We start from the raw sequence: 27,739 nt of genomic DNA, 5'->3' as shown, positions 1-27,739 counted from the left end.
GCCCGGGCTTCTCCTAGGCTACTGCTAACGCCTTAAGGTGAATCTGATCACCTGGGATCTCGTTAAAAAGCAGATTCAGATGAACAGGTCACAGGTGGGGCCTGAGATTGTGCATTCTAACCGGCTCACAGGTGATGCTGCTGCTGCTGGTCTGGGGACCACACTCCTGGACGAGCCTTCGTCACCAAGAAGCTCAGAGATAGCCAGCCCCTGTCCAGCCCCCAGGACACGTTTGTTGGGGGCCCATCAGCCCGAGGCCTATCCATCAGCACGTTCCCCTGCAGGTGCCCGGCCCCTGCCCTTGACCAATACTCTCTTTCTTCCACCAGGAACAAGAGAACCTGATAGATGTGGAGGAGCGCCTGACCCAGATGATGAAGACCAAGATGGAGCTGGAGAGCCAGATCTCTGACATGCGGGAGAGGCTGGAGGAGGAGGAGGGCACATCGGCCTCGCTGAGCGCCACCAAGCGCAAGCTGGAGGGAGAGCTCAGTGACCTCAAGCGGGACCTGGAGGGCCTGGAGACCACGCTGGCCAAGATGGAGAAGGAGAAGCAGGTGGGGAGGCCCCTGGGCCAGACCCTGCTCCTCCCAGGGCCAGGGAACCCCCAGCCCGCTGCCCTGCAGGGGCCACACCCAGAGCCCATACAGCTATGCTGCCTGGGACCCGAGCCACCAGCCACATGCAGCTATTTTAACTTAATTCAGTACAATTTCAAATGTCGTTCCTCGGTCAACCTGGCCGCACATGGAGGGCTCAGTAGCCGCTCGCAGCAAGTGCTACGATGTCGGATAGAGCAGACGGAGCACATGTCCATTGTTTGGACAGAGCAGCTGACTCAGGGGGCTGAGAGCTGTTCCCCTCGTGGGGACGCCCAGGCCTGGCTGGTTCTCCTCGTGCCTGGGATTCCTGGGCGTCTGCCTGGCCTTCTGCCCGCTCAGCCTCAGCATCCCTGGAGCCCCTCACAGAACATCCTTCTGCAGCACCATGTCCACCCCTCCCCCTTCCCAGAGGAAGCAACCATATTGTAAGGTGGGGTCACCTTTAGCTGTTGGATTTCTGCCCAAAGAAGCAGCTGCTGCCTTCCAAGTGGCTCCCTGACTCCTGGTACCGTCTGGCTCGCCCTTGGTCCCAGGCCCCCTTCCTATCTCACAGTGGGTGGGGTCCCCGAGCAGGGGGAGGTGGATGCTGCCTAAGCCGGGGCATCTGCAGCTTTGATGTGCACTCGAACCACAGGGACCTCAATAAGACGCAGGCTCTGGGCCAGCAGGTCCTGCGGGGCCCAGGGGCTATATTTCCAACACAGTCCCCAGCGAAGGCACGGCTGCCGTCCAAGGACCAGGCTCTGAGTAGCCAAGGCCTGACAGTGTTCTCTCTGCCCCCTCACCCCCAAGATTCTGACTTGGTTGGCTGGGCTGTGCCCTGGGCATCGGTATCTCTTAGGCTCCCAGGTGGCTCTGGGGAACAGCCAAGCTGAGAACCCTCTCTCGGGGCAAGTACTCTCCTCCCCTTCTCCCCCTGAGCGTGTTCCCAGCCTTAAAGTCCAGCTTCTCCCCTGCCGCCCCATCTCCAGGCCCTGGATCACAAGGTCCGCACCCTGACTGGGGACCTCTCGCTTCGAGAAGACTCTATCGCCAAGCTCCAGAAGGAGAAGAGGGTCCTGGAGGAGCTGCACCAGGTAGGCACCAGCCACTTCTCCTCTTGGCGAAGCAAATGGAGCTCGGAGACAGGAGACCCTCATTCGAATCCCGGCTTTGCCGCCCATCAGCTGGGGCCCTTGGGGAAGTCACAGTGTCTCCCTACATCACAATGCCCTCATCAGTGAAGTGGACACAGTCACTTGCTACCTTCCTTCCAGGTTTGTTAAGTGGGGTGAACATATCATTTATCACCCAAACTAGGACAGGTTTCAGAGTGAAAGGGGACAGCAGGCATGCCTCAGAATGGTCCAGGCACACTGGGAGGGATGCTCCCAGAGTCATAAGGATGAAGTGGGCGTATGGAAGTGCCCTGTGAGCTCTAAAGCACCAGGGAACCCTGATTCGTTGCGGCAACAACAGGCATGAGTTCCTGAGGTCATGGGGAGCCCACCCAACTGTTCCAGTTGCTCCTGAGTGTGGAGCCAACTCTGACCACACCAGTGCTGACCATGGCGTGGAGCACCTCCTAGCCTAGACACAGGTGCCAGGAGCAAATTGAAGCCCAGAACTAGACAATGGACCCTCATCCCTGTGTTTGCTGACATCATGAATCTACAATATGTCCCCCGAGCACATTTCTCTGTCGTCTCTGGAAACACCTCCTCTTAGACTGTGACTCACCATCGTATCAAACCCAGAACCCCGTTATAGCAAATATGCTCAGTTCTCATTATTCGGGGTAGCGATGTTCTATAGAGTCATTGAATTAGCAAATACTGAACCTTTGCTCTCGGGGAAATACAGGGTTATCTTCCTGCGAGCCTCTAGTCACAGCATTTTCGTCAACTCATCAATACATCATACATATGATGGTGATCAATACATTATCTTGTTTTATGTGTATTTCTGTTGAAAAACACCCTATTTAGTACATATTGTTTCTTTGGGTTTTTTTGTTTTGTTTTTTTTGCGGTACGCGGGCCTCTCACTGCTGTGGCCTCTCCCATTGCGGAGCATAGGCTTCGGACGCGCAGGCTCAGCAGCCATGGCTCACGGGCCCAGCCACTCCGCGGCATGTGGGATCTTCCCGGACTGGGGCACGAACCTGTGTCCCCTGTATCGGCAGGCGGACTCTCAACCACTGCGCCACCAGGGAAGCCCCAGTACATATTGTTGATACCTTGACATTGAACTCACAGTCAACAGCCCCTGTATCTCAGGCCTGAATGAAGCTCATCCAACACATAGATTTTCTCTGCAAGGCACATCACAGCCTTCTTGCGTCAGGAACGCCAGACAGCACTGCAGAACTGTGCTTCATGCCAATGTAAGCAGTGAAATCACCAACAAAGAGCACTGACATGTAGAAAACGTGGCATTACATAGACTGGGAAAAGCACACGTGTTTGCAGTCTGAGACGAACCAAGGAGACGGAGCATCATTTATCCGACCTCAGCTGGGAACATGCCCCGCTTCGCATGTCCACGAATGACCACGAAAGCACCATGAGTATTGATTTGGGGATTACAAATAAATTTTAGCGAGTAGGTAAACCGGCAAATAGATAATTCACGGATAATGAAGATCAACTGTATTTTGGAACGCCCTCTTACTATCCTGAATTGAAAACTATAATAATGTAACTAATATATAACTTCAGAAAAATCGAGAGTGCCCTTCCATATAAAAGGAGAAATGAATGAAAGTAATTTATAATAAATAATGGGGCTGTCAAAGTGTAAAAGCTCAGGCAGATCTAGGAGGGCTGCCTGCCCAAGCCCGTCTTTGACGGCTGTAGACGGGCACCCGAGGGTGTGTTGGTGACTCAGGTAGCCAAGTGCGGTTGCTACCAGTGATGCAATTTTACAAAACAGTGAATAATTCTCAGGGCGATTTTAACAACAAGAAGTAAATCTTCTCTTAGTTTCCATGGTAGATCATTCTTTAAAATTGTAGTGTATACTAAATGAAAAAAATGTTGAGTTATGTGCAAAGAGGTACTAGGTTCTAGGTTCAGAAAAGTATAAATAGTTGTTTACTTACGTGAATGGCTGAATGGGATAGCAAGTGTGTGAAATGCAGAATTATTCTTCATGGCACCCATTATCCAGAGCAAGGCCAGATGTCCAGCGTCCCTGGAAGCACCCACAAAGTACCAGTGAGGCCCCCAATCATTGTGACAACCAAAAGCACCACACCCCCCAAATTTCCTATATGCCCCGTGGAGAACCAGAGCCCCCAAAAGACCCCTAGGGGCCCACCTGTGGCTGACGGGTGATCAGTGTACCGTGGCCTCACCCACCACCCAGGAGCAGGCGCTCTGTAACTGATCCCTGACATCATCAACTCAGCTCGGAAGTGATGGCAGAGAACCAGATCTGTTCAGCTGCTCCCGCCTGCCTCACAGGACACACACGTGTATCTTTCCTTCCAGAAAACCCTTGATGACCTGCAAGCCGAGGAGGACAAGGTGAACCATCTGACCAAGAACAACAGCAAGCTTAGCACCCAGATCCATGAGGTAATGCCCCGTCGTTGGGTCTGATTCTATAGCTCGACGGTCAGGTCTGTCCCAGGTCACAGGGACCTCAGATACATTTTGGGAAACTGGGAAGTGAGGCCCTTTCTGATGCCACAGCTAAGGAACCAGGCCCAGTCTGGTTCTTTATTGCATTCTGGCCTCAGACAACCCTCCCCACACACACACACACCCTACTTTCTTTTGTATTTTTTGTCTCCGCAGCTGGAGGATAACTGGGAACAGGAAAAGAAAATCCGGGCGGAAGTGGAAAAAGCTCGCCGGAAAGCTGAGAGTGACTTGAAGATGACCATTGACAATCTCAATGAGATGGAGCGGTCCAAGCTAGATCTCGAGGAGGTGGTGAAAAAGTACGCAGTCTTTCATTTTGCCCGTAGCAGTGTTAGCAATATCTAGCACTTCCTGGATGGCACCCGGCGCCAGGCACTCTGCTGAGGGCTTCATGTGTATCAGTGCATGTCCCCTGAACCTGCTCTGTACCAGGCACTGTGCTCAGCTCGGAGGATTAGGGAGGGAGGAGCAGGTGCTTCCCTGTTCTCAGGGAGTTCCCAGCCTCACACAGGGCCTGCTGGGCGCTGGGAAGGACACAGGTACTAAGCAATGCAGAAACCTGAAAATTGGGCTCTCAAAGATCACAGAGAGTTGAGGGGATATGTTAGCAATATCACCCTGGTAATAACATGGAGCACATGTGGGGTGGAGAAAGCAGGAAGACAACTACTGCAATAGTCCAAGCATAAACCGGAACTGAGTAAGAGGCTGAAGGGATGGAGATAAGGAGGCAGGTAAGGAAAGCTTTTAGGGGGCAGAATTTGGACAATGCATCTTTTTAAAAAATATTTATTTATTTATTTAATTATATGGTTGTGCCGGGTCTTAGTTGTGACAGGTGGGCTCCTTAGTTGTGGCACATGGTCTCCTTAGTTGTGGTATGCAAACTCTTAGTTGCAGCATGCATGTGGGATCTAGTTCCCCCAGCAGGGATCAAACCCAGGCCGCCTGCATTGGAAGCACAGAGTCTCATCCACTGTGCCACCAGGGAAGTCCCCTGGACAACGCATCTTTGAAGTACATTTTGCTAGGGCAATTCTAAAGTACCACAGGCTGCCAAGAGGGCGTGTGCAGCTAAATCTGCATCTCAGCACATTTCTTGGGAGGCACACCCAGAAGGTGCGGGTGACCCTGCCCATCCTCCCCACCTGCTTGGTCTCTGGCATCTTACCTCTCACACGTGGCTCTTGACACGTGGAACTCACATCAGGAGACAGCCTTTTGCAGAAAGATTTTGGAGGAACGTTTTCCCTAAAAAGGCCAAGCATCTGTGTGATTCTGGAGCCCCCAGACTGTAAGCTGCACCAGAGCAGTGACTTCTGTCCGTTTTGTTCACTGATGTGTCCCTGGAACCCCAGACAATGTCTGGCACCAGGAGGGACTCAATAAATTGAAGGCAAATTAATAAATGCACAAGTGAATGAATGAGTGAGTGAAAAACCAGTGGAGCAAATCCTGGGGCTCTGTAGGGCGACTCATCTGTAGGGTGAGAAGGCCAGGGGTCAGGGCTGAGTGGGTCTCAGCAGGGTCAAGGTCTCCCCCGGCAGCCCCAGCTCCACTCCCGTGCCAGCTTGCTGGTCTAGCCTCAGAGCTTTTCCTCAGGAGGTCAAACCTTCTCTTGCAGGAGAGATATGGAAATCAATTCTGTCAACTCTAAATATGAGGATGAGCAGTCTCTGAATTCCACGCTGCAGCGGAAACTAAAGGAACACCAGGTCTGTCTGTGCGGGATGGAGGAGACCCAGATCCTCTTTTGAAGTGCAGTGGCCTGCACCTTTGCTCACATCAGCTGATCTGCTGCTGCCACAGAGTCCTCAGAGACTGACTGATGTCCACCTCATGCTGGGATAAATTCCAAGTCCCCACAGTGGCCACAGGGCCCTCCACAATAGCCCCTGCTCCCTCCCTGGCTTGTCACCCACCGTTCCCCCACCATTCCGTTCAGCCCCTCTGGCCCCTTGCGGGGTCTCACACACCCCAGCCTCCCTCCTGCCTCAGGACCATTGCACACACTCTCTGTGGCCCGCTTCCCTCTGCTTTTGACAGCGTCCCGCATACACTTAGCTGCCTTCCATCATTTTCATTCTAAAAGGCCAGTAGGTGGGTCTCTAACTTCACCCAGGAGAGATAAATGCCCCGCTCTGTCTGCCCTTTTGCCTGCTAGGCCCGAATCGAGGAACTGGAGGAAGAGCTGGAGGCTGAGAGGGCAATGAGAGCCAAGGTAAGTGAGATGCGTCTACGCTTCCTCCCTCCTTTCCTGAGGCAAAGGACCCAGTGAAGCCACAATCCAACAACGAGCAGAAACTCCTGTTGAGAAACCAGTAGGGAGGAGGATGGGGTTCCGGTTGGAAAGGACTTGTTGTTTCTTGAGCACCTACTGTGTGCCAGGCACTGTGCTACATGTGCCCATTAATGACAACGTAAGAGGCACAGATGCTCTTTGTTGTGCGGTCCAAGGAGAGTGGGCAATGTTAGCCTGGGGACTGGAAGACTGCATTCAACAGGCTGAGGCGGGGAGGAGTTTCTAGGCAAAGGGAATCAAATAGCACTTATGTGCACAGGTACAAAGGTGTGAAAGGAAGAGCCAGGAGTGGAGGAAGGCTTGAGGGCAGGGATCCTGTAGGGAGATGGATCGTAACACACCTAACTCCAGCTTCAGCCCAGCTGGGCTGGGTGGCAGGATGGGCACTAAGGCCCCCCCAGTGCAGGGAAGAGGACAGACAGCATCCTCTGCTGAGTGTGGGGGGGTGACGGGCAGAGTGCAGAGCTCCCCAAGCGCAGGCCCCTGGCCTCACAGACGCCACGTGGTGATCACAATCCTTATCAGAGAAACAGGGGTTCTTGGACGGCCAAGGTCAGTGTCATCCCATCTCCCCCCAGGTGGAGAAACAACGCAGTGACCTGTCCCGAGACCTCGAAGACCTCAGTGACAGGCTGGAAGAGGCTGGGGGAGCCACATCTGCTCAGGTACCATCCTCGGGGTGTCCAGGAACCCCGATTCCTGCCTGCCTGCCTGCATGGAGAAACAAATGCTGGACGATGAGCAGGGGGATAAGGACCAGTTAGTTCCTGCTGAATTCCCGGGGCTCCCTTGAGGAGAAACCAATCAATGATAAAGAATAGGCAAGAGGGGGCTGGTTCAGTCCACTTTCTTCTGGGGCTCCTCGGTTCAGTGGATGCAGGTGGGATTTGGACTGAATGCCCCAGGGAGGCCAGCACCGGCCAGCCCGCAAACCCTTCTTCTGCTCCGCCCCAGATCGAGCAGAACCGCAAGCGGGAGGCCGAGCTGCTGAAGCTGCGGCGGGAGCTGGAGGAGGCGGCCCTGCAGAGCGAGGCAGCGGCCTCCACACTGCGCAAGAAGCACACAGGCTCCATGGCCGAGCTGACCGAGCACGTGGAGAACCTGCAGAGGGTCAAGTCCAAGCTGGAGAAGGACAAGCAGGTCATGAAGGCCGAGATCGACGACCTCAACGCCAGCGTGGAGACCATACAGAAGTCCAAGGTGAGGGGGGACACCCCGCAGAGCCTTCACGAATAATATCCCCTGAGTCCCCCGACAGGCCCGAGGTCCATTCTAGATGCTGTGAAGGGAACCAAGATGGACCTGTCGCAGACCCCACTGGCTGTGTGTATAACCTCGGCCAAGGTGCACAACCTAACCGTGCCTCGGTTTCCCCATCTGTAAAATGGGGAATAATGATAATCCCCACCTCATAGTGCTGTTGTTAGGGCTACGACAGTTCCTGGCACGTAAGAAAAGCTCAATAAATGTGAGCTATTAGGATCATCATGACATTAGTATGACTATATCCTCCAGGAGTTGGAGACTTAGTAGGAGAAACAATCATCGCCACGATGAAAAAGTGATATGTGGCAAGAAAGAAAATTAAGTACAATTAAAGTAAGCCACTCAACATGCATTTATCCAGCCCCTGCCACAGGAAGAGTCTTCTTGTGACACAAGGGAAGTGGCGGGTGGTGCTCCAAAGGTGAGCAGGGATGATGCTTTGGGGGTCCAGGTCCCAGCCAACTAGTGTCTCCAAACTTCAGACACTCACGAGGCATCTTCGTAGTTCCTGTTTTATCTGCAGACGCCTGCTCTAATGCTGGTATTTTTCCTTAAATTAACTGGCTCCCGGCATTTTCCTATCGAGTGAGGTCAGCAGGGGCCCGGAAGTGAGGGGCTGTGTGCCAACCCAAAGGCTCTGGGCTTACGTTGATAGAAAATGGTGAGCCACTGGAGGTTTCTGAGACAGGGATGTTCTAGAAGGATGAGGTAGGTGGCCTGGGAGGCTGCACTAGGGCAGCGCAGCTGGGAAGCAGGGAGGGCCTGGCCTGGTCCTCCCCATTTCCCCACTGGGTTCATTCTCCCTGAGCAGATGAATGCCGAGGCCCACGTTCGAAAGCTGGAAGATAACTTATCAGAGGCCAATGCCAAGGTGGCTGAGCTGGAGCGGAACCAGGCGGAAATCAACGCCATCAGGACCCGCCTCCAAGGTGAGCTCTCCCCTCCCCACAGCTTCCTAAGGAACAGTGCATGGAAAGGAGTGGGGATCCTCAAGGAAACTGAAAGAGTACCTGGGTGCCCTCCCAGAGCTTCCTTGACCTTGGAAAATCCACATCCCCTGTGACTAGACGAGAAGATTTTCTTCCTCCCACTGAGTGCTCCAAGTAACATCTTTACAGTGTAAAACAGGGAACACTGTCCAAAACGTTTTCCTATCAGTTCTCTCAGCCACCCCGTGAGATCAGCAGGAGGAGCAGTAATACCGACAAAACACAATTTTCAAACATTTTCAAACATGACCTGCCTACTAACGTAAAGCGAACACGTGTCACTAATGAGGGAACCAGAAAAATGGGAAAACTGCCTTTGAAAAGCACCTGAGGGGGCCGAGATTTACACAGCCAGTCGGGAAAGGAATGTTTCAGTAACTCTGCTGAGTTAGATGCAAAACTGGTTCATGTCCTATGCGGCAATAATACTGCAACCTCTAGGTTTGACTTGGGGTTTTTTTCTACCAGAAGAAATTCTCTGCATCTCTAGGTCAAAAATAATTTGCAACTCGTCAATATGCAAGTTAACGTCTGACTTCGCAGAGTCTGGGCTCTAAAAAGGGTCAACAGTTAAGTCAAGCAAAGGTGCATTTCCTTCGAGAAGTTAACGCTCCTGAGGCGCACCAGTTAGACAACACTCTCGTTTGACACCAGAGAACCTCCTTTGGCCTTACTTTCCACATTCTGAATACTTTTTAAAATCAATATCCCCATTTGATGGATAAGAAGAGTGAAACTCAGTGAGGTGAAGTGACTTGCCAATGGTCACAAAACCAAAGATACAGGGCAGAACTGGGAACCCTTGCTGGTTCTCTGGCTCATGCACCTTCTCCTGGCCTCTGGCTCCGGAGAGCAGTCCACAAATGACAGGAGTGTAGGTTCTGGGACCGTGACAAATGCATTTTTTTTCCAAAGTAAACACTCTCCGCCCGACTGTTTTCTCCAAACTTCTTTGCTGTATCTCCTGCCAGGGGCTTCGCTATCTGAAGCCGCTTATCCCATGCAAATCACCTGGATGGTGACTACCCTTGGGCACTTGCTCCCCTCCTGGGCCCACTAGATTTGGGCAGCTGATATGGTGGTCGCCCTGCTCCCCATTCCAGCTCAGCTGGCCAAGACACTATACTGATGGGCACTTTGGGAGCAAGGCTTAGGATCTGGCAGGGGAGCTAGTTCTCCACCCAACGCTTCTCCCGTTCCCTTCTCGCCCAGCTGAAAACAGTGAACTGAGCCGGGAATATGAAGAATCCCAGAGCCGGCTTAATCAGATCCTGAGGATAAAGACGTCCCTGACATCACAGGTGGACGATTACAAGAGGCAGCTGGATGAAGAGTCCAAGGTTGGTTTGGGGGTGAGGTAGGGGGTGACAGAGCTGCCTCCTTGAAGAAAGTCATATGTTATGAAGATGTAGAAGGAACATGAAAAATATTTGATTCCACTGCAAGTAAAAGAGTTAACAACAAAACCAGAATACGCTATATGTGCGACTAAATGAAATTAACGGAATTACGTATCCTTGTGGATAGTAATTGGAAGAAATCAAGGAAAGTTAAACCCTGGTGGTTTGGGTTGTAGACTCCTGTGTCTCCCCCCACCGCCCCCCGCCCTGCCTTTACCCCGCTGTACTGTTGATCCAACGTCGTGTATCTCTAAGTGATGGCCCTGGGTGCCACAGAGGCTGGGGGGCCCTGACAGGCTGGTCTGGTCACCGCAGTCCCGCAGCACGGCCGTGGTGAGTCTTGCCAACACCAAGCACGACCTGGACCTGCTGAAGGAGCAGCTGGAGGAGGAGCAGGGAGGCAAGTCGGAGCTGCAGCGCCTTGTGTCCAAACTCAACACCGAGGTGACCACCTGGAGGACCAAGTATGAGACGGACGCCATCCAGAGGACCGAGGAGCTGGAGGAGACCAAGTGAGCATCACCCTGCGCCAGAAGGGCCGGGGAGGCCAGCGGGTTGGCGGGTGGGTGCAAGGTGGAGGTCTGAGCACCACAGCCACAGCTGACGCCAGGGCCACACCCAGGAGAGGGCAGTTCAGGGGCTCCTCTTAAAGGGGGGACGAGTGTCAGGACAGGGAGCCCACTTCGTGCCCTCACCAGGTCACGCACTGCATGCTCCACTGCTTTCAGCTTCCCTCTTCAAGGGCTCTCTTACCTACATCTTCTGCCCAGAAATGCTCAGGCTCCCTGCAGGGAAGTCAGGGTGGTGGGGGGGCGGGATCTGCCTCCAGGCAGGGCTTCTCTGCCTCTGAAGTGCTCAGAAAGCTTCCATGGGCCTGGTGGGACTGGGGTGAGGCCCCTCGGTGATGCTGAGAGGACACAGGCCACGCTCCGTGGCAGAGGTCCCCCCTCGGCCAGTTCCCCAGCTCTGTGGCGAATGCCCTCAAGTCCTTTGAGCTTTCTTCCTTCACAAACTAGAGACACAAACGCTCTGCTTGACGGGCCTGAGGAAACAAGAGTGGACACATGAACGTGGCTCAGAGCTGCCCTCTTGCACAAGAGGCTGGCGTGGGTGCCCGTGGGCCAGGGCACCCAGGGAAGGCCTGCGTGTGAGCCCCTGGTGCCAGGCGGGGAGGGAACCCCAGCCTGCCACTGGTGCCTTCCATCCACTGGAATTTGTGGTGACAGCATAAGCGCAGTGCCTTCCAGCTGACATCAATCTTTATCTGGCACTCTTTATTCGCTGAGCCTACACCTGCCTTCCTGCAGCTCCACCTCCTGCCCTCCAGCCCTTTTCTAATATTTTCTATTGAGAGCTACGGGGGCTGCCTGGTCCCACCCCAGGCTCTCACTCCGAGCTAAACCTCAATTTCAAACCCTCCCCTCTCTCTGCCTGGAACCTCTTCCCCAGACACCCACAGGGTCCTGGCCTTTGCACATGTGTCCCCTCCCTGCTTTATTTTCCCATAGTGCTTATGTCGCTTTGTTGTGTATTCTGTCCCCCCTCTAGAACAGAAGTTTTTTTTTATATATATAATTAATTATTTGTTTATTTATCTTAGGCTGGGTTTATTTATTTTAGGCTGGGTTCAGTCTTCATTGCGGTGGCTTCTCTTGTTGAGGAGCACAGGCTCAGTAGTAGCAGCACATGGACTTAGTTGCTCCACGGCATGTGGGATCTTCCTAGACCAGGGCTCGAACCCGTGTCCCCTGAGTTGGCAGGCGGATTCTTAACCACTGCGCCACCAGGGAAGCCCCTAGAACAGAAGTTTTGAGGGCAGGGATCTTAGTCTGTTTTATTCACTGCTGTTTCCCTAATGCCTAGAATAGGACTTGGCACTGAGCAGAAACAATGAATATTTGTGGAATGGATGACTGGACACTGGTTGCTCTGTGCCAAACACCCCTGTTTTTATCTGCATCTTTTCCATTGTGACACCAGAGCTCAGCGCCATGCTGGGCTCCCCTGCCCGTGGGTGCCTATGTTTCCTTGATGGCCTCTCTTGCTCTCATCCACAGGAGAAAACTGGCCGCCAGGCTCCAGGAGGCAGAAGAGACGGCTGAAGCCGCCCAGGCCCGAGCCGCCTCCCTCGAGAAAAACAAACAGAGACTCCAGGCAGAAGTTGAGGACCTCACCATCGACTTGGAGAAGGTCAGAGGGCCAAATGCTCCAAGGCTGACCATTTGCTGGGTCCAACAGCCCACGGGAAGCTGGATGAGACTGTCACATGTTGGGTTAGCAAGAAGGAACAGGTGGCCCAAGAGGGTGGAGGACAGGGTTTGCAGTCAGGCCCACTGTCCACTGCTTGAACGTGTGTCAGCATGCTCAGGATTCTGAGATCTTAACTCAACCAGCCACTATTTAAATAGGTCCGTGACAAGGATAAAACTCAGTCCCGGGAAGTCCAGGAACCTATTGCCCCTGTTCCCCTTCCTCTTCTGCAAACCATGTTCCACACACTTTGTGCGGCTAAATATTCCCGTTTGCATCCCTAGTTCAGACTGATTCGCCAGTCTTTAGCAAAATTAAATAAGATTTCCACTGGCACACACCAACCCAGTCTTGGTCCAGATAAGGTCATAGCCATGTGAGAGGCTTTGGGGGGAAAAAGTCCTAAAACCCCAAGGTTTTTGCTCCCTCCAAATTAAGAAGTTAAGCAGAAAAAAAAAAGAAGAAATTAAGCAGAAATTTACAACGTCTAATATCGTGCAGCAGCAAATACACAGTTGCGGGGAGTTATGAAAAAGATGGAAGGACTGTGAGAATAATATCTAAGAATAATGAGCTTTGATGCACAAGAAAAATAATACCCACCCATCTCTGAGTTGGGCAATGATATATATTAGTATGTCATAGAGAAATACGTTATGGGGAGTTAGGCGAACGTCATAAATCTGGGAAGGCTGTTGTGGCCCAGATCCCTCCTTTTACGCCTGAGAAAACCCTCACCTGGGAAGATAAGGTGGGCGGCCCAAGGTCACATGTCTAGTAGTAGATGTTTTGGAACCGAAACATAATTATTTCTGGACTCCCTATTCTGTGCTTGTGCCACAAATGTTGAATTCTATCCCCATTCGAAGAAGTCTGGGGTCACCAGAGTTACTGGAGAGGTAGAGGGAAGGAAGGGAGGGGGCAGAAGGAGGGGAAAGGCACAGGAAAGGCAGACCCCTGACACCATCCCCTCCTCACCCCAGGCCAACGCCGCGGCCGCAGCCCTGGACAAGAAGCAGCGGGTCTTTGACAAGATGCTGGCTGAGTGGCAGCAGAAGTGCGAGGAGCTGCAGGTGGAGGTGGACACCTCCCAGAAGGAGTGCCGCATGTACATGACCGAGAGCTTCAAGATCAAGACCGTCTACGAGGAGTGCCTGGAGCACCTGGAGTCGGTGAAGAAGGAGAACAAGACCCTGCAGGGTGAGTCTGGGGGCAGGTGGACGGGCCTGCAGGGACAAGGACACAGCCGGACCCCCCCCCTCCCGTCATGGGTCTGAGCACCCAGCGCATAGTAGGAGCACAATCAGTGTTTGCTGACTGGCTGGCAAGCACTTGGTCAAAGCATGTGGGCATTCAGCAGTATAACTTCAGGCAGGTGAGTTACCTAGTTCTTCTGTGCCTCATCTGTAAAATGGGGAAATAATACTGCCTTCCGTGTAAGGCTGTTGCGATAATGAAATAAGATAAAAATGTCTTAAGTCTTCGCTCGGTAGAGTAGCTAGTCAAATAAGGGCTCAGGAGATTTTAGATATTGAGCCCCTTCCATCTACCGTATGTAAATAATATGTGTATGCACATGTGTTTCTTGCATATAGGAGTCTCAGGCTGGAATTTCATTCTGTTGGATATTGCTTGAAAAGTGTTGGTTATCTAATCTTGCCACATGAAATTTGTATTATTTGTTTCTGTGGTTTTCCTAAACACAAACTCAGTGTTCAAGAGATGTCACTTTTTTCCATTTTTGAAGAACTGTTTTGGGGTCCCTGTTCTGCTGAGCAGCAGAAATGAAAACTCAGCCAATGCAGGGTTTCCTCAATCTGGGCTGCCCCACCCTGCTTCCTCCCCAGGGTTGTATTTGAGTCCTGGCGGGGGCGGGGGAGTTGATGTAGCATCACTGCAATGGAGGGTAGAAAAAGATGGTCCTTGATTGTCCCCAAAGCTGCCCAAGGTCCTATGAGTCACTCCCAGAGGAGCTCTCTGCTTACAGGAGATAATCTTGAGAGTCAACTGTTCGAGGCCTCTGCTTTCTTAATTTCAGAAGTGTAAGTACTGAAGGACTTGGGCATAAAGTAAATACAAGTTAAAGATTGGGGAGGAAGAGCTGAACCAGATATAGGTTGACTGGACTAGGAGAGGAAGGAAAAGAGGAGGGGGGGTTATGATCAGGTGCTGCTGAGGGTCCCTGCCTACCACCCCCTATCAGCTCCTGGTGCAGGTGAGAAAAGATAGAGGAATAATTGTGTCACATGCCATTACCCCGGGAAGCCGATAGTCCTCATGCTTCTTGTTAACAAAATATTCTTCTTGTTAACAAGAATATTGCTTCTTGTTAACAAGAATATTCCTTTCTCAGAGGAGATAAAGGAACTGATTGATCAGCTGGGTGAGGGAGGACGGAGTATACATGAGCTGCAGAAAATGAAGAAAAAGTTGGAGATTGAGAAGGAAGAACTCCAGGTGGCCCTGGAGGAAGCTGAGTCTTCCCTGGAGGTAACCATGTGGTCATCACATTGGGGGCTGGACCTTGGCCAGGGACCACACACCTGCTGGGCCAGGAAGACTGATGTTTATATTCCTGGCAGGTTGAAGAGAGCAAGGTGATTCGAATTCAGCTGGAACTGGCTCAGGTGAAAGCTGATATTGACCGGAGAATCCACGAGAAAGAAGAGGAATTTGAAGCTACGAGGTATGAGGCTGATGGGACAGGAGACTGAGTCTAGGTAGCATGATGGAGCAGAGTCCAGAAACCTGGGTCTCTGCCACATACCAGTCATGTGTGAGCTTGGGCAATTTAGGTGAGCCTCTCTGAACCTGTTTCCTCATCTGTGAAATGGTAATAATGATGGTACCTCATACTAATATGGCACTCTCTGGTGTGCACTTAGAAATATAGTACTTTAGTGATTCATCACAAAACCCCATGAGATAATAACCCAATTCAAAAATGGGTAGTGAAGTAAATCAGAAGGAGAAAGACAAATACCACATGATATCACTTACATGTGGAATCTGAAATATACAAATGAACTTATTTACAAAACAGAAATAGACTCAGAGACGTAGATAACAGACTTGTGGTTGCCAAGGGGGAGGGGAGGTGGGGGAGAGATGGATTGAGAGTTTGATATTAGCAGATGCAAACATACAGAATGGATAAACAAGGTCCTACTGTATAGCACAGGGAACTATAGTCAATATCCTGTAATAAACCATAATGGAAAAGAACATGAAAAAGAATGTATATATATGTATTACTGAATCACTTTCCTGTACAGCAGAATTAACACACTGTAAATCAACTGTACTTCAATAAAATTTTTTTTTAAAAAAAAATGGGTAAAGGACTCAAATAGACATTTCTCCAAAGAAGATATACAAATGGCCAACAAGTACATGGAAAGATGCTCAGTATCGTTAGTCATTAGAGAAATACAAATCAAAACTACAAGATACCACCTCTCTTCCATTAGGATAGCTACTATCCAAAAAACAGAAAATAACAAGTGTTGGCAAGGATGTGGAGAAACTGGAACCCTTGTACACTGTTGGTGGGAATGTAATATAATGGTACAGCTGCTGTGGAAAACAGTATGGAGATTCCTCAAATTTTTTTAAATAGAATTACCATATGATCCAGCAATTCCACTTCTGAGTATATACCCAGAAGAATTAAAATCAGGGTCTCAAAGAGATATCTGTGCACCCAAGTTCACTGCAGCATTATTCATAATAGCAAAAATGGGGAAGCAACCAAAATGCCCAGTGATGAATGGATACACAAAATGTGGTCCATCCATACAGTGGAATATTATTCAGCCTTAAAAAGGAAGGAGATTCTGACACATGCTATAACATGAATGAAACTTGAGGACATTATGCTAAGTGAAATAAGCCAGTCACAAGAAGACAAATACTGTATGATTCCATTTATATGAAGTACTTAGAGTAGCCATTTGATTATAGCCATCCTGGTGGACGTGAATTGCATTTCCATGATGGCTAATGATGCTGAGCATCTCTTATGTGCTTATTGACCAGCTATATGTCTGATTTGGAGAAATGCCCATTCAAGTTCTTTCCCAAAAACTGGGTTATTTATCTTTTTATTGTTGATTTTAAGAGTTCTTTATTTATTCTGGATACTAGACTCTTATCAGATATATGATTTGCAAATATTTTCTCCCATTCTGTGGGCTGTCTTTTCACTTTATTGATAATATCCTTTGAAGCACAAAAGTCTTAAACTTTGATGAAGTCCAATTTATCTGTTTTTTCTTTGGTCACTTAACTGTTGCTTTGAAAAGAGAGATTCTGACCTGTATAGCCAAAGCTCACATTTTATAATGAAAACAAACAGCGGAGACCTTAGCATCTGGCCTTGAATTGACTCCATTGTGGACTAAAGGGTGATCTTTGGCGTGTTTTTCATCATGTTGGAGCCTCAGTTTCCTTGCCAGGCTGTTTTGCATATTAAATGAATTGAGATCACAAAGACACATGGTAAACATCGACCTTCCATTCCTTTTCCCAAAGGATGATGCTCCCCCACTTAAAGACTTTAAGAGGAGATACAGTTTAATCTCACAGCATGGTGGCCGTATCCACATTATTGCTGAGATTTCTTATCTAGAGAGGTTTAGCACATCCTGAACAGTGGGCCCAGTACGCCAAGGCCTTCTCTGCTTGGACTTGCAGGAAGAACCACCAGAGGGCCATCGAATCCTTGCAGGCCAGCCTGGAGGCGGAGGCCAAGGGCCGGGCAGAGGCACTTCGGCTCAAGAAGAAGATGGAGACAGACCTGAATGAGATGGAAATCCAGCTGGACCACGCCAACAAGAACAACAGCGAACTTGTGAAGACGCTGAAAAGGCTGCAACAGCAAATCAAGGTAGCAATCTGGAAGCAGGAAGAACTAATCACAAAGCCAGCCATCCCCGAGCCTGCAGGCTCACTGGGAGCTAATGACATGCCTGTCCAGCCAGGATAAAGGCACGAGAGCGAGAACGTGGGGTGGCTGGCAGTCTAGGGAGCAGGAGACTTGGGGACTGTATAAATGAGAGACCCCAACTACCAAGATCCGTATCCTGGACCACTGGAAAGAGGGAAGGAGGGAATCAGGAATTTGGGCCTGTCTTGCTTTTTAAAATCATTTTTGACTTATTAGAAATGATTACAGACACAGAAAAATAAAGAACATAACAAACACCCATATACCGACCACTCATCTTAAATAGAGTTGAAGGCCTGCTTTATCACTTGCTGTCATCAGCCTGGTCTGTAGCACATGCATAGCTGGACCCACGCATTCAACATGTGTTTACTGGAGCCCTGCCCTGGCCAGGCACTGTATTAGGTGCTAGGGGTACAAGAATGGATAAAACAAACAAAACTTCCCTGCAGACAAATAATAAGCAACAAATAAATAAAACTGTAGTATTAAAAATGGTGAGAGGGCTTCCCTGGTGGCACAGTGGTTGAGAGTCCGCCTGCCGACGCAGGGGACACGGGTTCGTGCCCCGGTCCGGGAAGATCCCACATGCCGCGGAGCAGCTAGGCCCGTGAGCCATGGCCGCTAAGCCTGCGCGTCCAGAGCCTGTGCTCCGCAATGGGAGAGGCCACAACAGTGAGAGGCCCGCGTACAGCAAAAAAAAAAAAAAATTGTGAGAAGTGCTATGGAGAAAGAACAAGAAAGACAGGAGAAGGGAGACGGGAATTAGCCAGGGCAGGGTGTAATTGTCAAAGGTCACTGAGGAAGGCCTCCTTGAGAAGACCCTGCTGGAAACACCAGGTCCTCGTCATCAGGAAATCCTTGACCTCATGCTGATCAGGCTGGACAGATCCTCCAGACACCTGGGCCCTGCATCAACCAGACCCTGAACTCCCCAGGGCAGGGCTGCACTTTGCACTCTCTTCCCCTGTGGCCTGCACCTCCCCACCTTCACCCCAGCTCCCCGCTGAGCCTGGTCCAGGAAGGTCATAGCACCCTCAGGCCTGGGCAACCCCTGGCCGTGGGAGAAGGGCTCAGGCCAGGGTCTCTCGTCCGCCAGGACCTGCAGATCCAGATGGACGAAGACGCCCGGCAGCACGAGGAGCTGCGGGAACAGTACAACCTGCAGGAACGGCGCCTGAGCCTGCTGCAGACGGAGATGGACGAGGTGCGCTCGGCCCTGGAGGGCAGCGAGCGCTCCCGCAAGCTGCTGGAGCAGGAGGTGGTGGAGGTCACCGAGCGGCACAACGAGCTCAACGTCCAGGTGGGGGCAGCTACCGGCCATGTGGACTCCCACTCGGGGCGCTGGGGTGAGGCCAGGGCGGCGCCCAAACCTCATGGGCTCCCCTCAAAGGCCCACTCGGCAGATCCTCAGAATGCACCTGCAGAGCTTTCTTTCTGTTGTGGTTAGAAAACAAAAAAACCCATAACATAAAACGTACCATCTTAACCATTTTTCAGTGCAGAGCTTTTCAAGACAGACTCCCACGACTCCCCCCTGGAGATTCTGATCCAGTGAGTCTGTAGTGGGACCCACGGGAATTTAACTTTTAGAAACTCCTCATGAAATTCTGATGATTTAGCCAATTTTAAGGACAACGTTACCACCCCCCATCCCCCCACCCCGCCCAGTGTACTGAAGATAGAACTTCAGAACTGGAAGGGATCTAGAATATTCCAAAGTCCGACATTCGTGGTACAAATGAAAAACTGTGGCCGAGAGTTGAGTGGCTCACCCATGGTCAACACCAGGGACCCCAGCGGTGATGCAGGTGCTTCCTGCCGCTCACAATGCAGTCCTTTACCAGCACGGCTTCATCCTTACTCACCATCTCATGCGAATTCACCGAAAGAAAAAAATGTACATGGGACATATAGGGATTACAACCCCACTTTAGAGATAAAAAGACCAATCCCAGGGGTAAAAAGGAGACACATAGGCAGAAGCACTAGGGCTTGAACCTGGTCTTCCCAGCTCCAAGTTCAGGATTGTACTAGAGATACCACCCACCCCAGGCCTAAATGATGTTCTTCCCAGGCTCCGTGTGATGCAAATTCTAATCTAAAACTCAGAGAAGAATGCAGGATAGAGACCTTCACCCCAAGCAGGGGGCCCAGGGCCATTTCTTGTTGGGGGTCTGGGAGAGGGTGGCTTTTCCTGGACACAGGAAGGGCTGTGCAGACTCTGGGCTCATGGCAATGTCTTCGTTTCCTCCTCCAGAACCAAAGCCTCCTCGTGGTCAAGCGTAAGCTGGAGTCTGATGTCCAGCGCATCTCCAACGAGCATGAGGAGCTCATCAGTGAGTTCCGCTCGGTCGATGAGAGGGCCAAGAAAGCCATGACAGACGTAAGTGCGTGCACGGCCTGCTGCAGCTGGGCGGGGCCTGGGCACCCTACCCCCACCCCAGCCAGGCCCCCTGCCGGCAACCAGGCCACCCTAGGCAGGGAAGGCCGCCTCCTTTGGTTTCTGAAAAGCCAAGAGATTAGAGCATGAGGCCTGGGGACACAGACCAAAGGAGCCGTTGAAGTGGGCTCATCTGGGCAGGTATTTTGGCAAGGAGAGGAGCCTTGAACCAGCCTTAAGGGGAGGGTTAGTGAAAGGAAGATGGGTGCCGTGCCCAGGGGTTCAGGGCTGGAGGTCAGCAAGGGAGGCCTTCAAGTGTTTTCACCCTAGTATCCCTTTGGGTGCTCAGTGGTGGATGCTACGTGCCCCACTTTAAAGATGAGGAAATACAGATTTTATCGTCAAGCTCCTTAGGCTTGACTGAAATGCCAGGAGCTCAGGAACATTGTTGGTCTTATTTGGTGCTGTGTTCTGAGATCATAGACTGGTACCCGGCACGCTGTAAGCCCGCCATGAATATTTTACACAAGAACAAGTGGGTTAAATGACTGGGGCTGGGTGCAGACCTTGGACTTTCTACTCAGACCTGTGTTTTTCCCGCTCTCTGTGCTGTGCCCCTCATGGAGGAGACAGCAGAGTCTGGCTGGAGAGCGCCGGCTGGCGGGTCCATGGGATTGGGTGGCCTGGGTCTGAGCACAGGCGCCTGCCTCCTCCCGTCACTCGGAGGGATGTGGGAGCGTGGGGCACCCCCTCTACCACACCCCAGCAGCATGTCAGCCAGGGTCCTCTTGTCCACCGCTTGGTGTCCCAGAGGCTGGGAGACAAGGTCCCTCGTCTCTCAAAGGCACTAGGAGCCTGGATGGGAGCCCAGCTCCAGCTCCAGTGCTTCCACCCGCCCCCCCACCCCAGGCTGCCCGCATGGCCGAGGAACTCCGGCAAGAGCAGGACCACTGCATGCACCTGGAGAAAATCAAGAAGAACTACGAGGTCACCATCAAGGACTTGCAGGCCAAGATGGAGGAGGCTGAGCAGCTGGCTCTCAAGGGAGGGAAACGCACAATCATGAAGCTGGAAGCCAGGGTGAGGGCGGCACTGAACCAGAGGGAAAAAGGAGATGGGAAGGGGGTCTTTTCCCCCCAAAAGTGCCAAGCATCTGATGAGGAGCTGGGCCTCTAATCTATTTCTACAACGGTCTCCTCTCCTCCTCCTCTCCCTGTCACCTTCCCCACAGAGTGTCCTTAGCCCCCAAGCAGAGTGGTTCCCCACATTCTTCCTCTGTCTCTGTTCCCAGTCTCTGTTTCCAACATTATTCCTCTCTTATTACTTACTTAAAACGAGCCTCCGTCTTCACCTCATGGAATGTCAGAGCTGGAAGGGCCCAGGGGGTCGGTCACCTTGTCCCACCCCTGCCTCCCCCATTTTCCAGAGGAGGAAACTTGAGGCTCAAGGCATCTGACCACCTGCTGGTGAAAGGCTGAGCCCACCCAACCCTCCTGGGCAGGGCTCACCTCTGGGCAGGAAGTGGACACCTCAACACCCCTGCCCAAGGCCACTGAGCTCTGAAGTTCAAAAACCTGCGTTCCGCCAGTCGCATTCCTCTCCTCCTCCCCCAGATCAAAGAACTGGAGACGGAGCTGGACGGGGAGCAGAAACAGCATGTGGAAACGGTCAAGACGCTGCGGAAGAATGAGCGGCGCCTCAAAGACCTGGTCTTCCAGACGGAGGAGGACCACAAGACCAACCAGCGCATGCAGGAGCTGGTGGAGAAGCTGCAGAACAAGCTGAAGGTCTACAAGCGGCAGATCGAGGAGGCGGTGAGTGCCCGCCACGTGGCCCCAATTCTCCCCCCTTCCCAGCCCAGGTTTCCAGCCTTGGTTAGAATGAACCACAGGAGAGGACTCAAGTCTTGGCCAAAAGATGGCTTCTTGTCCACAGCACTTCATCCTCGCTATCACATGGGGAGTGGACTAGACATGACACACTGGAGATAAGAACGTGTAAAAAATGAAAATATCCCGAGAACACCCGTGCTAACTGAAACACCTACTTCGGAGGGATCTAAAGCCAGGGAAGGTCTTGGGTGCCTCCGTCCTGCTTCCACTGCCCCTTGTGGCCTCTCCCTCCTGGTCAGAAGGTTAAACACCAGGACCTTCCCTTTTTTGATCCCCTTGACACAAGGCAGGAAGGCTGATACTCTTAATCTATTTCACAGGTGAGGAAACAGCCCAGAGTAGGGTACTTACGTTATTTCAGTCAAAGTCACATGGTTAGCAAATGGCAGCTTCAAGTCTCAACCCTAGACCGCACGCCCACCTGCCGCCACCATCATCCCCCACCCAGGATGTAGATATTTGACTCTGCTGTCATTTGCCGCCAGTTCTGGGACCACCACGTTGACTCCATCATCCACCCACGCACCTAACACTGTTCCCAAAACGCTCAATAAAGGCCAGGCTTACAGGAAATACGGTTCTAACCAAAATGACACTATTACTCTCTTGGGAAGATGAGGGGGTGGGAAATGTGTGACAGGGGCTCAAGAAAGCACCAAATCCACATCTCCCATGGTGGGGTACCAATAGCTAATGCCTAAAACCACACATTATAGAAGCCGCAACAGAGCACATTTTATTTAGAAATATGGACGTCAAAGCCAAAAACAATCAGCTAAAAGTGTTGAAGGTGGGTGTCCGTGGTGACCTGGAGGATGCCCCGACCCAGGACTGCTGTGTTTCCTAATAAGCCTTACAGAACGACTGGACTCTTTAAGATGTCCATGTAGAACTGAAAACAATGCACGTTTAGCCAGAACAAGCCAGGTTTATGCCCCATTTTCCACTGTGCCTTTGTCACAGGAGGAGCAGGCCAACCAGACCTTGGCTCGCTATAGGAAGACGGTACATGAGCTGGATGACGCCGAGGAGCGGGCCGGCATGGCAGAGACCGCCCTGAACAAGCTGCGCACCAGACACCGCGTGGCTGGCAAAGGCATCACCTCTGTGGAGATCATCCAGGTGTCCAAGACAGGCACCTCCAAAACCCTTTCTGAGGAGTGAGGTGCCACGTGTCCCAGCTCACAGCCGGTAGGTGTGGACTCTATGCTCCAAGTTCACCTCCCCTGCTCTTGCTTTGCTCTTTCCAACTTCTCTGCTTCCTGTCTGCCATGCCCCGACCTTATGCAATGGGGATCCCAAAGCCTCCCCTGTCCCTTCAGCTGCAACACCCCCTCAGCACTCTCAGGTGTGATGCCGTCCACTTGTGTCACAGGTGCTGGTGGTCGTGATACTCCCCCCATCTGAGTGGAAGCTCTTGGGAGGCAGGTTCCACGTCTGCTGCCCCTTCACACTAGGCCTGGCAGATAGGTGCTCAGTACATGCTTGTTTTCACTGGAGAACTGTAGGGACATTTGCAAGTTTATAGGTGGTGTGTATTCATCTTTCATATCCCCCACAGTATCATCCCTGAGGATTTCATCAATACTGGCTGAATTCAGGTTTCTAACATCAAGGAAATCATCATCACAACTACCATTTCTTGAGCACTGAGCACCGGTGGGATTTTAGGGGAAATTTTTTTAATAGTCTTTTATTATTTTCCTTAATCCAGAACCAATTGAGAAGAAATACAGGAGACAATTACATAAAAGTCACAATGCTAGTTTTATTATGATACAATTCTAGATTGAGAATTCATGGGTGTCCACCATGAGCATCCTTGTACTTCACCCCAGAATTAAAAGTACCTGCAGAACTGAACAACCACAGCCCTGCTGCCTGGGGAGCAGCCCCTACTCCAAGGGCAGGAATGACCAGAGCTCATCGACCCTGCAGGTATATCCGAAAGGAGACCAGATGGGGTTCATCCCCGCCTTCCTGGTTCCTTCTTCCAAGCACAGGATAAACCACTTCTCTTCCCATGAGAGGAGCAAGGGAAAGGTGAGAAGCAAAGAACATTATTCTAGAGCAGTGGTTCCCAAAATGTGGTCCTTTGGACCAGCAGCCACCTCAGCATCACCTGGGAAGTTGTTAGAAATGCGAATTCTTGGGCTCCACGCCAGACCTACTGAAGCAGAAGCTCTGGGGGTGGGCCCTGCGTTTGAGGTTTAACCAGCCCTCCAGGTGATTCAGACATATGGGCAAGTTTGAGAACCAGTGCTGCAGCAGAAATCTCCCCTTACAGAAACAGGAGCCAGGGAATGCAGGTTTCTTCTACTTCCACAAGAGCCACACATGTGGTAAATGTTTTTCACTCTAACTTATACCGTGAGGCAGGCATAAGTATCTGCGTTTGCCAGTAAGGAAAATGAGCTCGGGAAGCTCAGCGACGCCCACGGTCACGCAAGCGCTGTGCTGCGGAAAGGCAGGCTGTCCTTGATCTTAATTGCTGTGGAGAGTGACACGGTTACCGTCTGATTAGGATGAACCGGGACAACTCATGATCAAGGACTTGGTTTAGGTTGGGAGGGGCAGGGGTTTGGAGTCTCAGTGCCACGTGCTGGTGTCCAACCTCCACGGATTCTGGGAATTTTTTTCTGGCCTCATGTTCAAGCATCCAGTTGAGTCAGCCCTTGGTGAGGGTAAGGTCCCCCACTCACAGCTCTCTATCTCTCAGGACCGGGTCAGTTTGGGTTTTAGCCAGAAGGGATAACCCCATTGACCTCTGAATTCAAGCTGAGCCTTTTCTCACCATTTGCTTAGGGAGGGAGCAAAAAATAGGACACAGAATCTTCTTTTTAATTCTCTAATTCTTAAATAATGGTTAGCTCAGGAAGTTAAGGAAACCAGAGGCTTGCCTCTGGATGAGTCCTACAATTAACATGTAACCCCCTCCCTGCAGGGCAAAACCCTCAAAGGGGTCCCTTCTTTTGAGCTCCCCTCTTGGTGGGGGTTACTCCTGAGGCCTCCTGCACCACCCAGACTCGGGAGGCATTTAAGCTCCTTCTGCCTGCTAAGTCTTAGCCTCCAGGATTAGGCACCTCGTAAAGCAGATCCCCTGCTCCAGCTTGGTGACTGTTTATTCCTGGGGTCTGCTGGCCCTGGTCCAACTGCTCTGTCTTCATGTCATTGGGTTACAGTCCTGCCAACAGTGCCCAGAGGCAGAGGCCCTGGGGTCTGCTCTCTGTGTCCTGGTCCATCCTCACTCTTTTACCCCATTTTCCCCTTATCAGTCACAGATATGCCATTGTGGCCATGAGATATTGCAAGCAAACTAGTACATGGGTTAGCACTAAGCCAAAATCCCACAGGAATTTAGTTTTCCAAAGTGGCATTATCTTCAATCACAAATACTGACCAAGCTCTGAATATGGAATAGGCCTGTACTCTGGGATACAGAGATGAATAAGAAACAACATCCTCCCTCGTGGAGCTCAGAATCCAGTGGAGAGGCAGACGCACACAGCAATCACCACAAGGCTGTGAGCGACTGTTCTGCAGTGTTTGCTTCTCACAGGAGGGGATTCCAGGGGAGGAACGACTGGTTCAACCTGAGGTGGCTAGGGAGCAGCTCCATGGAGGACATGACCCGTATGAGAGTCTAAAGCAGCGCCACTCAGTGGGTGGTCCCCATTGCAGAAACTGAGAGGAAGCGTTTAGAAATTTCAAGAGCAATTGGATGCTGCCATGACATCCAAGTGCATGGTCAGTGTATTTCATAAAAGTATTCATCTCAGATAGTAATTAAAATAAACAAAAATGAAAAGTAAAAATAATAGAATCAAAATTAAAAAGAATAAATAAAATGGATCCCTCACCAGGTAGAGAGGGAAAGAAGGGAATTCCAGATAGAAGGCCCAACACATGCAAAAGTGCAGAGGTGGGATGCGCACAAGGGTACAGCATGACTGGAGAAGAGGGGCTCAGGATGAGGTCAGAGTGCTGGACAGGGTGGGAGACAAAGCTGGTGGGACAGGCGTGGGGGGTGGGTGTGAAGGGCCCTGCTGGGAGCAAGTGTTCCATAATCTCCATAAGGAAATCTTGCTAATTTTTAAAATCCATTTGTGGGATGTGATGAGTAGTAGCTTTTCTTTCTTGGGAAGACACATCAAGTTGGCAAAAGAAGCCTCTTGGCCCCTCATGAGACATTGCAGACAAGTGCATGGTGAGCATTGCATCCCAGGGCATCGCACTCTGGCCCTCTCAATGGCCCGACTAGAGTTCAGGCCTACCTGGGCATGCCAGGCCCAAAGAAGGTGTCCCTAAACCCTCACAACCTAGCAGAGAATGAGCCAGGTATGACCCAGTGGTGTCCATTACAAGGAAGGAAACCTGTGCAGAAGCAGCCCAGGAACCTGAGGGCACTGTCTTTCTAGCAAGAAGGGGTCAAAGATGTCAGAATTTCCAGCTCTGGTCCATAAGGGTCTTCTCACCCTCTCTCTCTTTTTTCTTCCAGGGTGACACAGATCACAACAGCAGACCACTGAGAGGAAAAATACATGAAAATGGAAAACTGGGTCTATCCTGAGAATGTTTACTATGCAAAGGAAAGTACAAGCCAGAAGGAGATAGGTGCAAAAGAATAAAGATAGCTGTGGGGGAGATGGGCTTGGGGATGTAAATACCCAGCCATTACAGGAATTTAAATTAGCATGGCTTCTCCGAGATGGCATCAACCTGTCAAGCACTTGGATAACAGTAAGAGTGGGTCTGATTTAGTTGAGATTCTACATGTTCATGTCAAGGACGGAATATGTAATATCTGTGGGACTTGGCTGTTCTCTAGAAGTAATTCCTCGTGTGGACAATTTTAATACCTTGTCCCCATGCATCTTAAATAAAAGAAACTTGAAAAATAGACCGAGATTGTTTTTAAGTGAAGAATTTTTTCTGAGACTTCCTAATCCAAAGGCAATTTTATAGTATATCAGAGGTCTGTTGTGTCCGTGACCTCATTCACAGGCTTGTGTCTATTGGAAACCATGAAACCTATGTAGTCATGGTGAGGTTCTTTGCAAATTGTGAAAGGGTGTATCAGAGATATGAAGACAAACTAGGTTTCGTAAAGCTGAGATAGTTACAGGACCCCCTAAAAGGATGTTAAGATCCATCCAGGCTAACGACCCAAAGGCCCCCCACGCCACGCCTCAGCATCTCCCTGGATGCTCAGACACAGGTAGGTCAGCTCTGTGAGGGCAGGCAAAGTGTATCTTGTGTGTTTTATTCACTGCTGTTTCTCAGCAATAAGATAGCGCCCAGCCTGAAGGGAGAACACAGTAAATACGGTAAATACGTTTGGAGTGAATGTCAGTGCTTCCTGACATTGCACAGAGAGCTTCCTTAAATCAGGCTGAGCCCTGCCCCCTGGTGGAATCCACTTGTCAACCCTGGTTTTGACACCCAGGACCCTACAGAACCACCTGAATGGAAGGCAGGTCTCACGGTCCCTCCAAGTTGCTCTTCCCTTCCTGGGTCCTTCCATCTTCCCAAGTGTGACAGGATTTCTTTGTCACCTTCTGACACTCCTCGACCCTGTTTCTCTCCTCACTGTCCTAGTCTTTGGGGTGCAGGGGCAGAGGGAGCAGCCCTCAGAACGCCCCTCCTCCCCAGCTTCATGGAAATGGGGTCTTCCCTTTGAATTTCAGCACCCTGACCTCTCCAATGCACTAGCAGACAGAAATCATTGTTCAGGCTGGTAGAAGAAGGGATATTAATATGCTGGTGGTGGATCCCTCTCCGTCTTCACACGGGCCCACATCACCCCCATGATGGTTCTAATCTTCACACTCTCTAGGCACCTCGGAGGGAACGGGGTTTGCGTCCTTCTGTGCAAATGCACCAAATGTGAAGACGCTGCCCTCCGGTGGTGGGGTCTCCAACTGCTGTATGTGAATTTCCTGGGAGACACCAAATCACACAATCTTAGAATTATATTAGAATTTTTAGGGCTCAAAGGGACATTTGGAGGGTGTCTAGTCCAACTTTCAGCCAGTTTGGGATTCCCTTCCACAGCATCCCTGAAAAAAATGGTAATCC

At 51.0% G+C, this 27,739-nt stretch overlaps 1 protein-coding gene across 1 annotated transcript in view; it reads left to right on the top strand.

Annotated features, from left to right (window-relative positions):
* Positions 1-26,289, top strand: part of LOC114894863 (myosin-16) — a 55,892-nt gene extending 29,603 nt beyond the window's left edge. The window contains exons 22-43 of the mRNA XM_029221966.1: positions 330-557; positions 1,574-1,678; positions 4,076-4,162; positions 4,385-4,530; positions 5,856-5,946; positions 6,396-6,452; positions 7,112-7,198; positions 7,488-7,733; positions 8,611-8,728; positions 10,001-10,128; positions 10,504-10,700; positions 12,246-12,378; positions 13,422-13,638; positions 14,792-14,928; positions 15,021-15,124; positions 17,134-17,326; positions 18,486-18,689; positions 19,647-19,772; positions 20,679-20,849; positions 21,383-21,583; positions 22,625-22,744; positions 26,269-26,289. Of these exons, the coding sequence (XP_029077799.1) occupies positions 330-557; positions 1,574-1,678; positions 4,076-4,162; positions 4,385-4,530; positions 5,856-5,946; positions 6,396-6,452; positions 7,112-7,198; positions 7,488-7,733; positions 8,611-8,728; positions 10,001-10,128; positions 10,504-10,700; positions 12,246-12,378; positions 13,422-13,638; positions 14,792-14,928; positions 15,021-15,124; positions 17,134-17,326; positions 18,486-18,689; positions 19,647-19,772; positions 20,679-20,849; positions 21,383-21,583; positions 22,625-22,744; positions 26,269-26,289 (3,117 nt within the window). The remainder of the gene's footprint in view (positions 1-329; positions 558-1,573; positions 1,679-4,075; positions 4,163-4,384; positions 4,531-5,855; positions 5,947-6,395; positions 6,453-7,111; positions 7,199-7,487; positions 7,734-8,610; positions 8,729-10,000; positions 10,129-10,503; positions 10,701-12,245; positions 12,379-13,421; positions 13,639-14,791; positions 14,929-15,020; positions 15,125-17,133; positions 17,327-18,485; positions 18,690-19,646; positions 19,773-20,678; positions 20,850-21,382; positions 21,584-22,624; positions 22,745-26,268) is intronic.
* The last annotated feature ends 1,450 nt before the right edge of the window (positions 26,290-27,739 follow it).

This window comes from Monodon monoceros, unplaced genomic scaffold (genome assembly GCF_005190385.1).
Source record: "Monodon monoceros isolate NGI ecotype Baffin Bay Population unplaced genomic scaffold, NGI_Narwhal_1 Super_Scaffold_13, whole genome shotgun sequence".
Lineage (NCBI taxonomy): Eukaryota > Metazoa > Chordata > Mammalia > Artiodactyla > Monodontidae > Monodon > Monodon monoceros.
Note: the sequence above shows the minus strand (reverse complement) of the source record. Positions and strands in the feature narration are given on the sequence as shown.